The sequence below is a fragment of the Nothobranchius furzeri genome, chromosome 5, assembly GCF_043380555.1.
Source record: "Nothobranchius furzeri strain GRZ-AD chromosome 5, NfurGRZ-RIMD1, whole genome shotgun sequence".
NCBI lineage: Eukaryota > Metazoa > Chordata > Actinopteri > Cyprinodontiformes > Nothobranchiidae > Nothobranchius > Nothobranchius furzeri.
Window position 1 is genome coordinate 82572573 of NC_091745.1, and position 19713 is coordinate 82592285.

Genomic DNA, 19713 nt, shown 5'->3' on the forward strand with positions numbered 1-19713 from the left:
GCCATGCTCCCAAAGCCCCGCCTTTTTTTGAAACCTGCCAGTACTGGACACCAAGTAACCTCAACTTGTCTACTGCTATTTAACAGAGATTCCTGCTGATTGGGTAAAAGGAGTCCAGTAGGGAGCTGTGAAAAAAAGAGTGGCGTGGCGACAGGTCAAAGTTTGAGGCTTAGCCACGCCCACACCTTTCAACTTTTGAAAAATCAGACGGTAGACTTTTTTCCCCTATTTCTTAAGAGTATATAGCAGAAGTTTGAAGGCGATTGGTGAAAAGGGCGATGGAGCATCACACTCCAAACAACGTGTGCGAAAACAACTAAATCGCGTACTTGGACCAAAATGGCCGACTTCCTGTGCGAATTTGCGCTTGGCTCCAAGAGACTTTTTTGTAGGTCCTGAGACATCACATTAGTGTACCAAATTTCGTAATCCTCAGTCAATGCATGGCTTGGGGCTGACAGTTTTAATGGTCCTAGGGGGCGCTATTTCAGAAAATAGGCCACGCCCACCGGATGTTCGCATCAGATCTTTTGGGGGGCCGGACTAGGATCACTCACAAGAAGTTTCGTGACGATATCTTTAGAAATGACAAAATGGGAGGCAAACGTAAGGCCACGGCGGTACGCCTGACTTCGCCGCGCCGCCACAGCCCCGCCCTCTGCCGAAAACTCCCAAAAAGTGACGCCAAGCAACCCCCACTTGTCTTGAGTTACCAGCTACAAATTCGTGGTGATTAATTGAAATGGGGCAATTTGGGACCTTTCACAGTAAAACTTGACCTTTTTGGTCCTGAGGGGCGGGGCTTGTGTGATGTCATCATCCGACCACTCAATTTCTTTTGTGGGTGGATGACGAATGACCACAGAAAGTTTGGTAACTCTATTCCATTCAATTATGAAGTTATAGCAATTTTAATTTTTTTGGCGAGTAGTCAAACTTCGAGGCCTGGCCCCGCCCCTTCAACATATACGAAAAGTCAGAATCTTTGTCTCATTTTGTTCGCCCATCCCTTCTGAGCAATTTTACACAATTTTTGAGACGATCGTGCGAAAAATGATCGAGCAATCCAATCAGAAACTGACCCTAAAAACGGCAAAAACGGCTAAAAATCGCCATTTCAACCCAAAATGGCCGACTTCCTGTTTGATATTGACCATGCTTGCAAGAGACTTTTCTGTGCGGACTAGGGAGTACTACAAGTGTACCGAATTTCATAACTGTACGATAAACTAAGCTTTATGGAGAGGGTTTTTTTTCACTTTCTAGGGGGCGCTGTTCAGCCATTTTCTTTGCGATTTTTTTGGGACCTTTAAAATATCAAATTTTTCACCAGGCCTGACAAGTTTGCAAAATATTGTGAGTTTTGGGGTATGTTAAGGTCCCCAAAAAGCCATTCAAAGCGGGCTAAGAATAACAAATTAAAGCTGCAAGCAGCGTCGTTCGGCCCTCGCAGCTCCGCGCCGCTCCGGCCTGGCCGGCAGCCCGGGGCACCAGGGCACGTCCGCGGAACAGAAAAGTCCACCACCCTGACACCAGAAACCCCTAACGGTCACCTCGTCCACACCTCACCCTGACTCAGCATCCCCTCTGAGCCCACCATTATATTACACGCCTCACCACTAGGGCATACTATTTTCTTTACCACACTGGTGTTGTGATGACACAGACCACCTGTAAAGCTTTTCTGACAATGTTTTTGAAAGTTATCAAAAGATAAAGTTATCTAGGGGGCGCTGTGACCAACTACAGAAAAATCCCATTGAGGTCTGCTTTGGCTGACCACGACGGTTTTCTGTTATTTTGGCATCAAATGGATGTTGTGTGTGTTATCTAGAGCCAGTGAGCTGAAAGGGGCGGAGCTACAGGGATTTGAACCAACAACCACATCAATGTGTTTTGTGCAGTCACGTGATGTCACAAGCCAATTATAATGCCATTCTGGCTTTGTCTTTAGAAGTTAATAAAGTCTAAACCTATCTAGGGGGCGCTGTGACCATTTACAACTAAATCCCATAGAGGTCATCTTTGGTCATCAAAAATGGTTTTCAGTTAATTTGGCATCAATCAAACGTTGCATGGGTCATTTAGAGACAAAAAGCTGTAAGTGGGCGGAGTTAAAGTGATTTGAACAAGTGAGCATCTACATGTGTTGATTGCAGTTGTGTGATGACTCTCACCAACTTTGATATAGTTAGGAGCTTTTTTGCAGAAGTTACAAAGGTTTTTTGAAACTAGGGGCCACTGTCCCAAATTTAGGAAATATTCCATGAAGAAGTTTGTAGGTTGATGAAAGTCATTTGTGTGCAGTTTGGTGTGAATTGCATCATGCATGTGTTATTCAGGGCTTAATATCTGCAAGGGGGCGGAGCTAAAGCGATATGAACCAATTACCACAGGATTGTGTTGGGTGCCTTTGTGTGATGACACATAGCAAGTTTGGTGCAGTTAAAACCTCGTCTGGAGGAGTTATTACAGTTTTAAAGGTATGTAGGGGGCACTGTGGTGATATCATACAACGTTCACCAACCGTTTGTGACTCGTTGGCTAAAGGGCATGATTGTTCATTGCCATGTTCAGTCTCGGGCAGATCGGAGGCTGTTTGTGGAAGTTGCAGTCAAACGTAAGGTCATGGCGCCACGCTAGAATTCGCCATGGCATCAAATCCCCTCCCTATCTGGAAAGCTCTCAGATCTGAATGGTCATTACAGCATCATGAAGACCGAGCATGACCTTAGTGTCACGTTGACTAAATTAGAGGGGACAAATATGGGCATTTCAGCATAAAACAATAGACTTCCTGTATTCAGGGGGCGGGGCTTAGGTGATGTCAGCTGTCCACATTGTCATTGTCTTGAGATGTGGTCAGTGATCACACAGACAAAGTTTGATATAGATCTGATAATGCACATGGGAGTTATTAAGTCAAGTAATGTAATGGCGAAAGGTCAAAGTTTGAGGCTTAGCCACGCCCACACCTTTATACTTATTTAAAATCCGACGGTTGAATTTTTTCACCTTTGTCTTAAGAGTACATAGCAGAAGTTTGAAGGCGACTGGTGAAAAGGGTAACGGAGCATCACTCTCCAAACAACGTGTGCGAAAACCACTAAATCGAGTACTTGGACCAAAATGGCCGATTTCCTGTGCGAATTTGCACTTAGCTCCAAGAGACTTTTTTGTAGGTCCTGAGACACCACATTAGTGTATCAAATTTCCTAATCCTCAGTCAAAGCATGGCTAGGGGCTGACAGTTTTAATGGTCCTAGGGGGCGCTATTTCAGAAAATAGGCCACGCCCACAAACTTCAGCTGTCTATTTCTATTGGGGGTCAGACTAGGATCACTCACAACAAATATCGAGGTGATATCACGATAAATGAAGAAATGAGAGGCAAGCGTATTTCCATGGCTTTATGGCAAAATTCGCCATGCTCCCAAAGCCCCGCCTTTTTTCAAAACCTGCCAGTACTGGAGACCAAGTGACCTCAATTTGTGTGCTGCTATTTGCCAGAGATTCCTGGTGATTGGGTAAAAGGAGCCCAATAGGGAGCTGTGAAAAAAAGAGTAGCGTGGCGACAAGTCAAAGTTTGAGGCTTAGCCACGCCCACACCTTTATACTTATTTAAAATCCGACGGTTGAATTTTTTCCTTTAAGTCTTAAGAATATATAGCAGACGTTTGAAGGCGATTGGTGAAAAGGGCGACGGAGCATCACTCTCCAAACAAAGTGTGCGAAAACCACTAAATCGAGTACTTGGACCAAAATGGCCGACTTCCTGTGCGACTTTGCACTTGGCTCCAAGAGACTTTTTTGTAGGTCCTGAGACCCCACATTAGTGTACCAAATTTCGTAATCCTCAGTCAAAGCATGGCTTGGGGCTGACAGTTTTAATGGTCCTAGGGGGCGCTATTTCAGAAAATAGGCCACGCCCACCGGATGTTCACAACAAATTTTGTGAGGGACCGGACTAGGATCACTCACAAGAAGTTTCGTGACAATATCTTTAGAAATGACGAAATGGGAGGCAAACATAAGGCCACGGTGGTATGCCTGACTTCGCCGCGCCGCCACAGCCCCGCCCTCTGCCGAAAACTCCTATAAAGTGACGCCAAGCAACCCCCACTTGTCTTGAGTTACCAGCTACAAATTCGTGGTGATTAAGTGAAATGGGGCAATTTGGGACCTTTCACAGGAAAACTTGATCTTTTTGGTCCTGAGGGGGCGGGGCTTGTGTGATGTCATCATCTGACCATTCAATTTACTTTGTGGGTGGATGACGAATGACCACAGAAAGTTTGGTAACTCTATTCCATTCAGTTATGAAGTTATAGCAATTTAAATATTTTTGGTGAGTAGTCAAACTTTGAGGCCTGGCCCCGCCCCTTCAACATATACGAAAACTCAGAATCCTCGTCTCATTTTGTTCGCCCATCCCTTCTGAGCAATTTTACACAATTTTTGAGACAATCGTGCGAAAAATGATCGAGCAATCCAATCAGAAACGGACCCTAAAAACGGCCAAAACGGCTAAAAATCGCCATTTCAACCCAAAATGGCCGACTTCCTGTTTGATATTGACCATGCTTGCAAGAGACTTTTCTGTGCGGACCGTTGAGTACTACAAGTGTACCAAATTTCATAACTGTACGATAAACTAAGCTTTATGGAGAGGGGTTTTTTTCAGTTTGTAGGGGGCGCTGTTCAGCCATTTTCTTTGCGATTTTTTTGAGACCTTTAAAATATCAAATTTTTCACCAGGCCTGACAAGTGGGCAAAATATTGTGAGTTTTGGGGTATGTTAAGGTCCCCAAAAAGCCATTCAAAGTGGCACCGGAATAATAAAGAAAGAAAGAATAATCAGAGCAAAAACAAGAGGCCTTCGCAGCGCTTTCGCTGCTCGGGCCTAAAAAGAAAGAAATAATTAAAGCTGCAAGCAGCGTCGTTCGGCCCTCGCAGCGAAGCTGCTCGTCCTCCGTCCGCGCCCCCTCCGCTCCATCCCAGATGCTCTCCAAACCCAGCTCCGCGCTTCTCCGTCCTGGCCGGCAGCCGGGGGCTCCAGGGCACGTCTGGCGGAACAGAAAGTCAACCACCCCGACACCAGAAACCGTGAACGGCCTCCTCGTCCACACCTCACCCTGACTCAGCATCCCCTCTGAGCCCACCATTACACGTCTCACCACTAGGAGATACTCTATCTTTACCACACTGGTGATGTGATGTTCAGTCTCGGGCAAATCGGAGGCTGTTTGTGGAAGTTACAGTCAAACGTAAGGTCACAGCGTCACGCCAGAAATCGCCATGGCATCAAAGCAGCCTCCCTTTCTGAAAAGCTATCAGATCTGAATGGTCATTACAACATCATGAAGACAGTGCATGACCTTAGTGTCATGTTGACTAAATTAGAGGGGACAAATATGGGCATTTCACCATAAAACAGTAGACTTCCTGTAGTCAGGGGGCGGGGCTTAGGTGATGTCAGCTGTCCACATTGTCACTGTCTTCAGATGTGGTCAGTGATCACACAGACAAAGTTTGAAATTGATCTGATCATGCACATGGGAGTTATTAAGTCAAGTAACGTAATGGCGACTGGTCAAAGTTTGAGGCTTAGCCACGCCCACACCTTTATACTTATTTAAAATCCGATGGTTGAATTTTTTCCTCTATGTCTTAAGAGGAAATAGCAGGAGTTTGAAGGTGATCGGTGGAAAGGACGACGAGACATCATTCTCCTAATAACGTGTGCGAAAACCACTAAATCGAGTACTTGGACCAAAATGGCCGACCTCCTTTGCGACATTGGACTTCGCTCCAAGAGACTTTTTTGTAGGTCCTGAGACACTACATTAGTGTGCCAAATTTCGTGATCCTCAGTCAAAGCATGGCTTGGGGCTGATAGTTTTAATGGTCCTAGGGGGCGCTATTTCAGAAAATAGGCCACGCCCACAAGCTTCAGCTGTCCAATTCTATTAGGGGTCAGAGTAAGATCACTCATCAGAAATTGTGTGGTGATGTCACAATGATTGAAGAAATGAGAGACAAACGTATTTCCATGGCGTGATGGCGAATTTCGCCATGCTCCCAAAGCCCCGCCTTTTTTCAAAACCTTCCAGTACTGGAGACCAAGTGACCTCAACTTGCCTGCTGCTATTTCCCAGAGATTCCTGGTGATTGGGTAAAAGGAGTCCAATAGGGAGCTGTGAAAAAAAGAGTGGCGTGGCGAAAGGTCAAAGTTTGAGGCTTAGCCACGCCCACACCTTTATACTTATTTAAAATCCGACGGTTGAATTTTTTCCTCTATGTCTTAAGAGTATATAGCAGAAGTTTGAAGGCGATTGGTGAAAAGGGCGACGGAGCATCACTCTCCAAACAACGTGTGTGAAAACCACTAAATTGCGCACTTGGACCAAAATGGCCGACTTCCTGTGCGACTTTGCACTTGGCTCCAAGAGACTTTTTTGTAGGTCCTGAGACACCACATTAGTGTACCAGATTTCGTAATCCTCAGTCAAAGCATGGCTTGGGGCTGACAGTTTTAATGGTCCTAGGGGGCGCTATTTCAGAAAATAGGCCACGCCCACCGGATGTTCACATCACATCTTTTGGGGGGCCAGACTAGGATCACTCACAAGAAGTTTCGTGACGATATCTTTAGAAATGACGAAATGGGAGGCAAACGTAAGGCCACGGCGGTACTCCTGACTTCGCCGCGCCGCCACAGCCCCGCCTTCTGCAGAAAACTCACATAAAGTGACGCCAAGCAACCCCAACTTGTCTTCAGTTAACTGCTACAAATTTGGGGTGATTAGTTGAAAGGGCGAATTTTGGAAAATTTCCCAGTAAAACTTGACCTTTTAAGGCCTGAGGGGGCGGGGCTTATGTGACATCATCAATCAACCATTCATTTGTCTTCGGGGGGCGATGCCGATTGTCCATAGATAATTACTTTAACTGTAATTCTTTCATTTATGAAATTAAAGCAATTTGAATTTTTTGGGCGAGTGCTTGAACTTTGAGGCCTGGCCCCGCCCCTTCACTATTTACGAAAAGTCAATTTTATTTGCTCATTTGATTCATCCATCGCTTCTGTTCGATCGCACACTATTTTTGAGACAATCGTGCGAAAAATGACCAAACTGTTCAACCAAATGTAGACCCTAGAAATGGCCAAAACGGGGTCAAAATGGCCACTTTAGTCCAAAATGGCCGACTTCCTGTTTGATATTGACCATGGGTGCAAGAGGCTTTTCTGTGCGTATTGTTGAGTTCTACAAGTGTACCAAATTTCATCGATCTACTATGAAAAAAGGTCAAAGCAGAGGGGTATTTTTAATTTTCTAGGGGGCGCTGTTGAAACATTTTTTTACCAACTTTCACGGTGCCAGTGAAATACGTAAATTTCACGCACTTTCTATATTGGGCCAGAATTTGGTGAGTTTTTGGATATGCTAAGACCCCCTAAAGGCCACCCAAAGACGCGGAAGAAAAAAAAAGAAAAAAAAAAAAAAGAAACGGAGCAGATACAATAGGCCTTCGCAGCTTCACTGCTCGGGCCTAATAAATCAGAGCAAAAACAAGAGGCCTTCGCAGCGCTTTTGCTGCTCGGGCCTAAAAATGCTTTTTTCCCCTCATTTAATATTTACAGTCAATGACACATAATTGATCTATTTAGCAAGAGATAATCAGCCCTAAATATCAAATTAATCAGGTGTTATAAACTGTGTGTGTGTGTGTGTGTGTGTGTGTGTGTGTGTGTGTGTGTGTGTGTGTGTGTCAGACCGCTTATTTGTAGTAATTTACTTCACTTTAAACCTTAGTTAAGTCAGAATGACACCAGAGGCACGTACGTGGGGCAGCAGTGACAGAAGAGTAAAGTGCTTCTGTTTGTGTATGGGTTCTCTGGTAGAGGATCAACAGAGAAGAGAGCAGCTTACCTGCCGGTTGTGTCTGATTGAGACGTTACTGTGGTGTTTTAACGGTAGCTGTCAGGACTGCTGGTTTGGAGCTGAGGCTATAAACAGGCCCTGATATGGGAGGAAGTAAAGGATCCTGTGGAAACTTCCTGAACACAACCTTGAACAGCAGCTGTCAGTGCTTTGTCATTGTTATGAATCAGTGATTGTAGCTCCCTAGCAAAGCCATACATATACCTGACATCATTTCATTGACCGATCTCATTCCAGGACCTTTTACTAGACCACATCCAGCAATATGGCGGATAGTTTTTGGTGAGTATCTGCCAAAAGTAGAAACTGTTTTCCCGTTAACCTTTTTCCCTCTTTGAGATCACATCCTTTCTTATTTTGAAGGCCTGAGCGTGCTCTACTTCCTCTTCCTGGTTTTCATCATCTTCCTGAACTGGCAACAGGTAAAGCAGCTCATGTACTGGCTGGATCCCAACTTGCGCTATGCCAAAAGAGAAGCAGACATAATGGTTAGTGATGACTGCTTACAGTCTCTGTTTACAGGCCCAGCAGGGGCGGGGCTTATTACCAGTCATCATTAATGAGCTTCTCTGTGCCACTGCCTGCAGGAATATGCTGTAAACTGCCACGTCATCACCTGGGAGAGAATCCTGAGCCATTTTGACATTTTTGCTTTCAGCCATTTCTGGGGCTGGGGGATGAAGGCCCTTCTAATTAGGAGCTATGGCCTTTGCTGGACCATCAGTATTACCTGGGAGCTTACGGAGGTAGGCAAACACAGCCTGCTTCTATTGTCTTCTTGTGATGTCATCAGTATGTGTAATGAGGAAATGTTTGAACCTTGGTCATTCCTTTTATTTTTGTTGTTTGATCTTGTTTTTAGCTTTTCTTCATGCATCTGTTGCCTAACTTTGCTGAGTGCTGGTGGGACCAAGTAATTCTGGACATCCTGCTGTGCAACGGAGGAGGAATCTGGCTTGGCATGACCGTCTGCCGTTTTTTAGAGATGAGAACGTACCACTGGGCCAGTATTAAGTACGACCTCCGCTCCAGAAAATAGATTACAACTGTTTTCATAGTTTGGTTGTACATAATGGCTCCAACTTCCAAGTGTGAGTGCGCGCGTGTTTGTGTGTGTGTGTGCGCGTGTGTGTGTGTGCGCGTGTTTGTTTGTGTGTGTGAAGATTTGACCTATCTTTACCTACCATGTGGATTTTTCAAAAACACTTGTTGACCTTTAACTACTTTACAATATTGCCAAAATAAATTTGTAAAATGTTTCATTTACTTTACAACTTTATTGCTTCTGCACATTATTTCAAGATATTGACTCGATGAGTGATGGTAGTTGTTGTCCTTGTTCACTTACCAGAGATATCCACACCACCACAGGGAAGCTCAAACGAGCCGTGCTGCAGTTCACCCCTGCGAGCTGGACCTACGTGCGCTGGCTTGACCCAAAGTCTTCACTGCAGCGAGTCATGGGCGTCTATCTGTTCATGATCATCTGGCAGGTGGGTTTCTTCTACCATCTTGCGGTGAATCCAGTGCTGATTAGTCAGAGACCATCAAATCTTTAGCGCATGCTAAATAATGCTAATATAAATAGTCTCTTTGTTGCTGAAATTCAAAGCCTCAAAGATCCAAATAACTCGCATGTCTGATCATTATCAGATTATCTATTAGGAGCAAGAGTTCGTCCTGAATTATTAGTTAATAGGAACATCCACACACCTGTGATGTGTTTTTGGGCTTTAGTCTCGCTCCTGCTGAGACTTGCCCTTACAGTGAAACTATCTGCCCCCTTCCTGATTTCTTATTCTTTTGCATGTTTGTCACACAAAATGTTTCAGATCATCAAACACATTTAACCGTTACTCAAAGATAACACAAGTAAACACAAAATGCAGTTTTGAAATGATGGTTTTCATTATTTACGGAGAGAACAAAATCCAAACCTACATTGCCCTGTGTGAAAAAGTAATTGCCCCCTGAACCTAATAACTGGTTGGGCCTCCCTTAGCAGCAATAACTGCAGTCAAGCGTTTGCGATAACTTGCTACGAGTCTTTTACAGCGCTCTGGAGGAATTTTGGCCCACTCATCTTTGCAGAATTGTTGTAATTCAGCTTTATTTGAGGGTTTTCTAGCATGAACCGCCTTTTTAAGGTCATGCCATAGCATCTCAACAGGATTCAGGTCAGGACTTTGACTAGGCCACCCCAAAGTCTTCATTTTGTTGTTCTTCAGCCATCCAGAGGTGGATTTGCTGGTGTGTTTTGGGTCATTGTCCTGCTGCAGCACCCAAGATGGCTTCAGCTTTAGTTGACCAACAGATGGCCGGACGTTCTCCTTCAGGTTGTTTTGGTAGACAGTAGAATTCATGGTTCCATTTATCACAGCAAGCCTTCCAGTTCCTGAATCAGCAAAACAACCCCAGACCATCACACTACCACCACCATATTTTACTGTTGGTATGATGTTCTTTGTCTGAAATGCTGTGTTACTTCTACGCCAGATGTAACGGGACATTTGCCTTCCAAACAGTTAAACTTTTGTCTCATCAGTCCACGAGGTATTTTCCCAAAAGTCTTGGCAATCATTGAGATGTTTCTTAGCAAAACTGAGACGAGCCCTAATGTTCTTTTTGCTTAACAGTGGTTTGTGTCTTGGAAATCTGCCATGCAGGCCATTTTAGCCCAGTCTCTTTCTCATGGTGGAGTCGTGAACTTTGACCTTAAGTGAGGCCTGCAGCTCTTTAGAAGTTGTCCTGGGGTCTTTGGTGACCTCTCGGATGAGTTGTCTCTGCGCTCTTGGGGTAATTTTGGTCGGCCGCCCACTCCTGGGAAGGTTCACCACTGTTCCATGTTGTTGCCATTTGTGGATAATGGCTCTCACTGTGGTTCTCTGGAGTCCCAAAGCTTTAGAAATGGCTTTATAACCTTTACCAGATGATAGATCTCAGTTACTTTTGTTCTCATTTGTTCTTGAATTTCTTCGGATCTTGGCATGATGTCTAGCTTCTGAGGTGCTTTTGGTCTACTTCTCTGTGTCAGGCAGCTCATATTTAAGTGATGTCTTGATTGAAACAGGTGTGGCAGTAATCAGGTGTGGGGGTGGCTACAGATATTGAACTCAGGTGTGGAACACCACAGTTGGGTTATTTTTTAACAAGGGGGCAATTACTTTTTCACACAGGGCAATGTAGGTTTGGATTTTGTTCTCTCCCTAAATAATAAAAACCATCATTTCAAACTGCATTTTGTGTTTACTTGTGTTATCTTTGAGTAACGGTTAAATGTGTTTGATGATCAGAAACATTTTGTGTGACAAACATGCAAAAGAATAAGAAATCAGGAAGGAGGCAGATAGTTTTTCACACCTCTGTAGCTCATCTCTTTTTTTCTTCTAAACTGGACCACAATTTTTAAATGTTGCGATCTTTGTCTCCTATCGAGGCTGACATTATGTCAGTCTCAGGGCTGTTTCATCATCATGACTGACGAAAGCTCTATCATATGTTGTTCTTCCTAAGACTGAACAATTAACTGCATATGCAATTACAGGTGCTGGCCAGTAAATTAGAATATCATCAAAAGGTTGAAAATATTTCAGTAATTCCATTCAAAACGTGAAACTTGTACATTATATTCATGCAATGCACACAGACCAATGTATTTCCAATGTTCATTACATTTAAATTTGATATTCATAAGTGACAACTAATGAAAACTCCAAATTTGGTATCTCAAAAAATTAGAATATTCTGAAAAGGCTGAATATAGAAGACACCTGCTGCCACTCTAATCAGCTGATTTACTCAAAACACCTGCAAAGGCCTTTAAAAGGTCCCTCAGTCTTGTTTTGAAGGCACCACAATCATGGGGAAGACTTCTGACTTAACAGCTGTCCAAAAGACAATCATTGACACCTTGCACAAGAAGGGCCAGACACAAAAGGTGATTGCTAAAGAAGCTGGCTGTTCGCAGAGCTCTGTGTCCAAGCACATTAACAGACAGGCGAAGGGACGGAAAAAATGTGGTAGAAAAAAGTGTACAAGCTCTAGGGATAACCGCACCCTGCAGAGAATTGTGACGACAAACCCATTCAAAAATGTGGGGGAGATCCACAAAGAGTGGACTGCAGCTGGAGTCAGCGCTTCAAGAACCACCACGAGGAGACTCATGAAAGACATGGGATTCAGGTGTCGCATTCCGTGTGTCAAGCCACTCTTGAACAAGAAACAGCGCAAGAAGCGTCTCGCCTGGGCCAAGGACAAAAAGGACTGGACTGATGCTGAGTGGTCCAAAGTTATGTTTTCTGATGAAAGCAAGTTCTGCATTTCCTTTGGAAATCAAGGACCCAGAGTCTGGAGGAAGAGCGGAGAAGCACAGAATCCACGTTGCATGAGGTCCAGTGTAAAGTTTCCACCGTCAGTGATGGTGTGGGGTGCCATGTCATCTGCCGGTGTTGGCCCACTCTGTTTCCTGAGGTCCAGGGTCAATGCAGCCGTCTACCAGGAAGTTTTAGAGCACTTCATGCTTCCTGCTGCTGACCAACTTTATGGGGATGCAGACTTCACCTTTCAACAGGACTTGGCACCTGCACACAGTGCCAAAACCACCAGCACCTGGTTCAAGGACCATGGTATCCCTGTCCTTGATTGGCCAGCAAACTCGCCTGACCTTAACCCCATAGAAAATCTATGGGGTATTGTGAAGCGGAGGATGCAATACGCTAGACCCAACAATGCAGAGGAGCTGAAGACGACTATCAGAGCAACCTGGGCTCTCATAACACCTGAGCAGTGCCACAGACTGATCGAGTCCATGCCACGCCGCATTACTGCAGTTATTGAGGCAAAAGGAGCCCCGACTAAGTATTGAGTGCTATACATGCACATTCTTTTCATGTTCATTCTTTTCAGTTGGCCAACATTAGAGAAACAAACATTTTTTCATTGGCCTTTAGAATATTCTAATTTTCTGAGATACCAGATTTGATGTTTTCATTGGTTGTCACCTATAAATATCAAAATTAAACGTAATAAACATCGGAAATACATTGGTCTGTGTGCATTGCATGAATATAATGTACAAGTTTCACGTTTTGAATGGAATTACTGAAATATTTTCAACCTTTTGATGATATTCTAATTTACTGGCCAGCACCTGTATACTTGTAATGTGAAAAAATGAGATTTTCTAATAGCATAGGCTGAGTTTGACTGGTCGCGAGGTCTGTGAAAGTCACGCGACTTACAAGCACCTCAAACAAGGCAGGAAGAGAAGGAAACAATTCGATTGAACCAGGGGTCGGCAACCTTTTCCCACCAAAGAGCCATTATTACCCGTTTCCCACAGCAAAGAAAACACTGGGAGCCGCAGCGTCGCCCACATGCCCTTGGGCCCAGCCGAGAGCTGCTTTAATCGATGGTGACGGCAACCAGTACCGTTCGCTCATGTAGGTTAAAGTTATCTTTCAACAGAATGATAAATGACCCGCACTTGTATAGCGCCTCTCAGAGTGAGGACTCCAAAGTGCTTTACACTACAGTGTATCATTCATCCACTCACACACACATTCACACACTGGTGGGGATGAGCTACAATGTAGCCACAGCTGCCCTGGTGCGCACTGACAGAGGCGAGGCTGCCGAGCACAGGCGCCACCGGTCCCTCCGACCACCACCAGCAGGCAACGTGGGTTAAGTGTCTTGCCCAAGGACACAACAGCAGAATTCTCTGTCCGGAGTCGGGATCGAACCTGCAACCTTCCGATTGATGGACAACCCGCTCAACTTGTTGAGCTACTGCTGCCACAGAAGATAATTAATAACAAAATGTGTATAAAATTGATCCAGAAGTTGTAGCCAGATGTGCTAACATGGCTCGCCAGCTGTTTCCCTATTAACACATCCGCTTTAATCTCTACACTTTTTCTTCACACACAATAACGAGGATTGTCGAAAAAGCATGTTTGCCGTGGTTATGTCAAATTATACTGATCACAAAACATTTGTTCACTGTCTTTCGTTTTCCTCTCATAAATGCCTGCGTCCTCCTGCAGCAATCCCGAGGGACAACAGACATCGCTAACAACACAGTAAAAAGTCTGACGTGTTGTAAAAACTGCTATTTTTAGCACATTTTAAGTCCGACGTGTTGCTACCAGACGCGCAGTGTGAGCTGACACTGAGTACTACAAATGAAAAAGTCGCACAGTGTCCACAGAATATATAGCGGACCTCCGAGTCCGCTTGCAGAAGTGACATTTACATGTGGATGTTTCCTGGTCAGGCTGCAGTATTTACACTGGACTACGTTTTCCGCCTTGGTCCCACACCTTTGATATTTTCTTTCTTTTTCACACTCCACCGGGGTCCACGTTGTCCACCATGGCTTAAGAGAAAGTTAAGTTACATTTGCTACTCGCGTGTGCATTCAGTGCAGTGTGTATGTGCGTCACTTATTTTGGTCCGGGTGAAACATGACCACGGACGATTGCAAAGCCATGAATTAGTTAAACATGAATTAAACGAAGCCTCGAGGCAGAGAATTTGACTCGAGGCTTTTTTGTACTCTAATTATTCGAGGTACTCGAGGAATCGTTTCAGCCCTAATGGCAGCTACTTATTGTAAAGAATGGGTAGTTTACTTTACATCTTACTTATGAACCATAAAATGTGAGATTCCATAGAAATATGAAATATCAATCTAATGGATCTTAGAATATTTCAACCAGACGATCGGAACTTTTTATTGCAGGGATTAAGCGACACTTCGTATTAACTCCGAGGAAAGAGAGAGAGTCAGGTTTAAAATAGTTAAGAAATTTATTTCTACACAATTTAAACAAGACTAACTTTAACACTCTGTGTACTGATGGAACTAAGGTGGAGTGAGACGTGAGATGATGGTGTGTGTGTGGAATGTTATCAGAACCTCGGATCCGGAGAAGCAGTTAGTTCTGAGTGGGAGTGAATGTTTCGCTCTAAACTTTAGTAGGAGATTTATAACACACATGAAATGCCATCTGTCGGTCTACGTACCCCAGGGGAAGCCCCCGTTAGATCCAGAATGTCGAGGTCCTCTTGGACCCTCCTTGGAACCGAAGCCGATAGAAAAGCTGCGGTGCCGACCAAACTAGTCTTGGAATGCTTCCAGGTCACGACAGGTTATCACTGGCGTCTCCGAGACCCTGAAGGGGTCGTGAGGTTCAGCTTTTATTCTGAAGGAACCGTTGCGGTCAGGTGTAACTTGAAACAGATTTTATCCAGCTTGTCGAGGTTCTTTTTGGCTGAAGAGGAAGTCCGGATGGCCGGTCCGAGACTTCTCTAGAACGCTTAAACTAAAGAAAAGGTGGCGTGGAATAGTTTTTATAATTGTCATATTTTGGTTTACTGGCGAATCAGAATGTGAAATGCAAAAGAGGGTCTATACAAACACCACAAAAACCACGTCTCATGTCATAAACGAAGGATCTGATTGGATCAGTCAAAAGGAAATGTGTCATGTGACTTTAGCATTACATGTCATTAGTGTTTAGTGCAAATGCCCAGGATTATAATTACTTGTAAAATACTACTGATCACAGGATTATAATATCAAGTAATAACATTGTCATTTCACAGATTGATGGAACATTGGGCTCACATTATTATTGGTAATAACCGAGTTGTTGATTATGTATTTATCAAAAGAGAGTTCTTCGTCTTGAGCTGTAACAAAGGTGAAGCAGTTCAGATGAGCAGAGTGCATGAAAGACCTTGGCCACTATCTCATGTAGAATAGCCTGTCAGAGACTTTTTGTCTCAGCTCAAGCAGACACAGCAGATCATGACCTTTAGGTCAAAAACAGGACATTAATGGCGCTACATTCAGGGTCCGAAATTAACACTCGCCAAATGCGAGCAAATTGCTCCATTTGGCGAGTAAATTTTTGAGCTCTATCTGCCACCTGGCGAGTAAATGTTTGCACCAAATTAGTTATGTTTATCAGTCATCTTCCATGGATTTCTGATACTCCTCCCGCCTGCATGCAACGTACACAAACGTACGCGAAACGTGAACGCCGCATCCAACGTCATTTCCACCTATCCCATTCAATCCGTTTATCAAGTTAGCCGTTATCTTCGTGTTAAAACTAGCGGTGAAATGTGGCGGTTTTTAACTGGAGTCAGCCAGCCTTTCAAAAGAAAACTCGTCGAACTGGAAGAAAAACCACCAGGACCAGTGGCGAACTGGAGATGGCGGAGTCGTGAGACATTGGCTACATTATGATGGCCACGTAGCGTTGCTGCCTTTCACAGACACTTTTTCTGCTCGTGCTGCAAACAGGATAGCCATCTTCTATCCACGGTCTCTCGGCATTCTTCAAATATCCAAAAAATGCCCATACTTCCTTCTTTGAGGGTTAATAAATGTCCCGAGTGCTAAAGTGCGCTTGTGCCGCCGGCAACTTCAGCAGATGATACGGTGGCTGGTAAGGGTCACTGGGCCTACACCACAGCCACGGTAATCCACCGAGATAATTTTTTTTTTTAAACAAGACGGTTATTATTATTGTCAACTTTTTTACCGGGGTTTACTGCTACACCGGTTACCGTGACAACCCTAGCCCTGACACACTTTCAGATATTCTCATGGTGCAGCTGTGTTCTCCAGAGATCAAGGACTAGGACCCAAATGAGGCTGTAATGCTTTGGCACAAAGACGGTGTCAGAAGCAGGAGGCCAGACTTCATGGACAGAGAAAACAAGGAGTCTGACTAGATTTCAATGAAAGAGTTCATAAAAACATCTCTAAAAATAAATAAATAAATAGTAAAAATGACAAAAGAGTTGTTTTTCTTATTAATTGATTATTGTGTCACTCTGTTTGGAATCAACATAATATAGAATAACATGCTTTAGGTAGATCTAAATCATTTAGAATTTTGGCCGCTAGATTTTCATCATCTACCAGCCAACTTGGCCGGTGAGTAAAAAGTGTAGTTTCGGACCCTGGCTACATTATTAACAGAGCAAAGAAGAACGAGGATAATTGGGCATCCTCTTATGCCCATTTTTTCAAAACGTGGAGAGGGCGGTTCTTTCCTGAAATTCAGGAACATCCTCCGCTAAACCTTTAAACTGACTCGGCCATAAGAATGTTTTCAGGTAGGGTTGGTGTCAAGGACGCTCTTTACCTTCTGCATGGAGGGCTTTCTATGATGATAATAGTAAACTTTATTTGTATAGTGCCTTCAAACAAAGTACTGAACATTGAGGAAAACAAAGAATAAATACAGCAATTACAAATACATACATTGTATTATTTCTCTTACAATGCTTTGTGCATCACTCAACTTGTACAAACTGTTCAGCAAATTGTCAGTTGTAATTTTTCTGTACACATCCAGGGTTTCCCCCTGCGCTTTAGAAGCCTGGTGACCCGCCAGGCTGAGCGTCATGCCCCGCCCCCCTACCGTGCCCGCTGACACGAACGGCCTAACGAAACTAGACCATCAGCCGATACTGGTGAGAAACAGCAGCGGAACGTGTGCAACCCCCACCCCCACTCTCACGGAGGGGCGCTGCGGGACAGAGCGCGCGACCCCCACCCCCCGCCTACGGCCGAATCCGCCTGGCTGAACTTATTTTCTGGGGGAAACCCTGCATATCCTAATATTCCTGGAGTGGCTTACGTCACCTCAGCCTGTACAAATCTATTGAAACTGATTCATTTTGTATCTGTTATGTTCAAAAATCTTTCTCTCATACGCACAACCTGCACAGAATGTTCCAGGGAGAAGTTTGAAACCATCCAAAACTCATCTTTCTGACGCACATCTCTCTCTGTACCAATAAACGCTGAACGGGGCTTCTCTTTGTAGTGTAAGTCTCAACTTTGTTTGAGCTGCAACCTTTTACAAATTGCATTTGATGATTATTGTCTTGCTTTCTATTCGACACAGGTTGTTGGGTTGAATCCATAACACATACCATAAGATAAAATGAGTGTACGCATTATATAAAAGGAGTAATAGAACAACACACAGTCACACATCCTAACAATGACTCTAATCCTAGTAGCATGCTGTAAAAAGTCAAGTCTTCAGTTTGGCCTTGAAAACCTCAATTGAGGAAGCCTGTCTGGAAATATTTCTAGAAACATTTTTATGCAAATCTTTCACATCTTATAATTTACTTATAATCAAGCTCCATCATACATCAGTGACCTGATTGTTCCATATGTTCCTAACCGAGCACTTCGCTCTCAGACTGCAGGTCTACTGGTGGTTCCCAGAATATCTAAAAATAGGATCAGTAAAAGAATGTAACATTTTCCCATGCAGCTTCCAGTAATGGCTCTCCATGTTGCTGTAGTAACACTACCTTGGACATGTTGAGATCTGATATCAGATCTGTTCAAATTATTGTGTTTGTCCTTCATAAAACAAATCTTGCTGAAATTTTTGCAGTTTATTCAGTTTAATTAGGAAAAAAAAGTCTGTTTTTTAAAGGGACTTTACGGAGTTTTGAATTTTTATGCTCGCGATTGCGCCCTCAGGCCAAAAGCGTAACGGCCGCTTCAATAGGAGGCTCGTGCACGAGGCGCTCATGCTGTACGTGCACACTCCTTAACAAAAATATCAGTTGAAACAGTCCCTTGTGTGTGTGTGTGTGTGTGTGTGTGTGTGTGTGTGTGTGTGTGTGTGTGTGTGTGTGTGGCCCGGAGGACAGGAGAACGCGCAGCTAATTAATTAAATAATTTGGTTCTGTACCTTTCTCTTCAGCACAGCCGACAAAGGTGTATGATGGGTCAGTCCTCCTGCATGCTCAGATCATTCCCTTCCCTTGCTTGAAATTTTTTTCCAAAATGAAAGTTGAACCCACATCTTTTTTATCTGTGAATGCAATGCCGTTCGGCGAGTCTCAAATAAAAATTTGGGCATCTTACTGTAAAAAAAAATATATCATTAATGTAAAAAATTAACTCTAAAACAACCATGTTCACATCCAGAATCGATCCTGGGTCTTCTGCATGAAAGCCCGACGTCTTACTAGGCAACTAAACCACTTTCACAATCTTTAGTATCTGTAACATTTATATCTTGATGACAGCTGAAACAACGTTCAAAGAACGATTCGGAGGGCGATACCTGAGCATGAACGCGCATGAAGCAGCCTGCTCGACCCGAGCATCTTTTTCTGTGATTTTACAGAAAAACAGGCAATCACAGTAAAAATGCCAGGGCTCATTCTACAGGACCAGGGCATTGCAGGAGAATGTATGAAGAAGACATTTATTATTTCTATACATGTTTTGGCTGTCACATTTCCATAATGCTCCTTAAAGTTTCTGATGTTTGAGTTGAATCATTTAGCCTCCACCAGGGGGAGCAAGAGAGCAGTGATGGATTTGGAAAGAAATCAAAATAAACATGAAAATATTGTTTTCTGAATTAAAGAATGAATGCACTTGAGTTCTGGAGGTCATCCATTTATTTTATCTTTTTTTTTAATATAAAACATAGTATTAAAATGTAGTTTCAATTCATTCAGTCAGCTCAGACGCTGAACAGTGTCAACATTTTCAAAAGGGATATATTTCTTAATATCATTTTATGTGATGTTAACTATTCTTTCAACGGCAGTTAACGGAGTTGAACACATTCTTCCTGAAACATATCTTCGTTTTTCCTGCGAGTCACGCTCTCAGCTGGTGTCGGATTCTGTTCGTTGGGATCATCACGGCTCCAACAGTGAGGTTGGTTGTTACATGTTTCGTTTGGAACTTCTTTTG

The 19713-nt window shown here is 43.7% G+C and overlaps 1 protein-coding gene across 4 annotated transcripts in view; it reads left to right on the forward strand.

The window, feature by feature from the left end:
- Positions 1 to 19713, forward strand: part of ptdss1a (phosphatidylserine synthase 1a) — a 28896-nt gene that overhangs the window by 4227 nt on the left and 4956 nt on the right. For all 4 annotated transcript variants that reach the window (XM_070551289.1, XM_070551287.1, XM_070551286.1 and 1 more), the window contains 6 exons: positions 8184 to 8228; positions 8310 to 8434; positions 8534 to 8692; positions 8809 to 8960; positions 9298 to 9439; positions 19565 to 19677. In XM_070551289.1, the coding sequence (XP_070407390.1) occupies positions 8184 to 8228; positions 8310 to 8434; positions 8534 to 8692; positions 8809 to 8960; positions 9298 to 9439; positions 19565 to 19677 (736 nt within the window). The remainder of the gene's footprint in view (positions 1 to 8183; positions 8229 to 8309; positions 8435 to 8533; positions 8693 to 8808; positions 8961 to 9297; positions 9440 to 19564; positions 19678 to 19713) is intronic.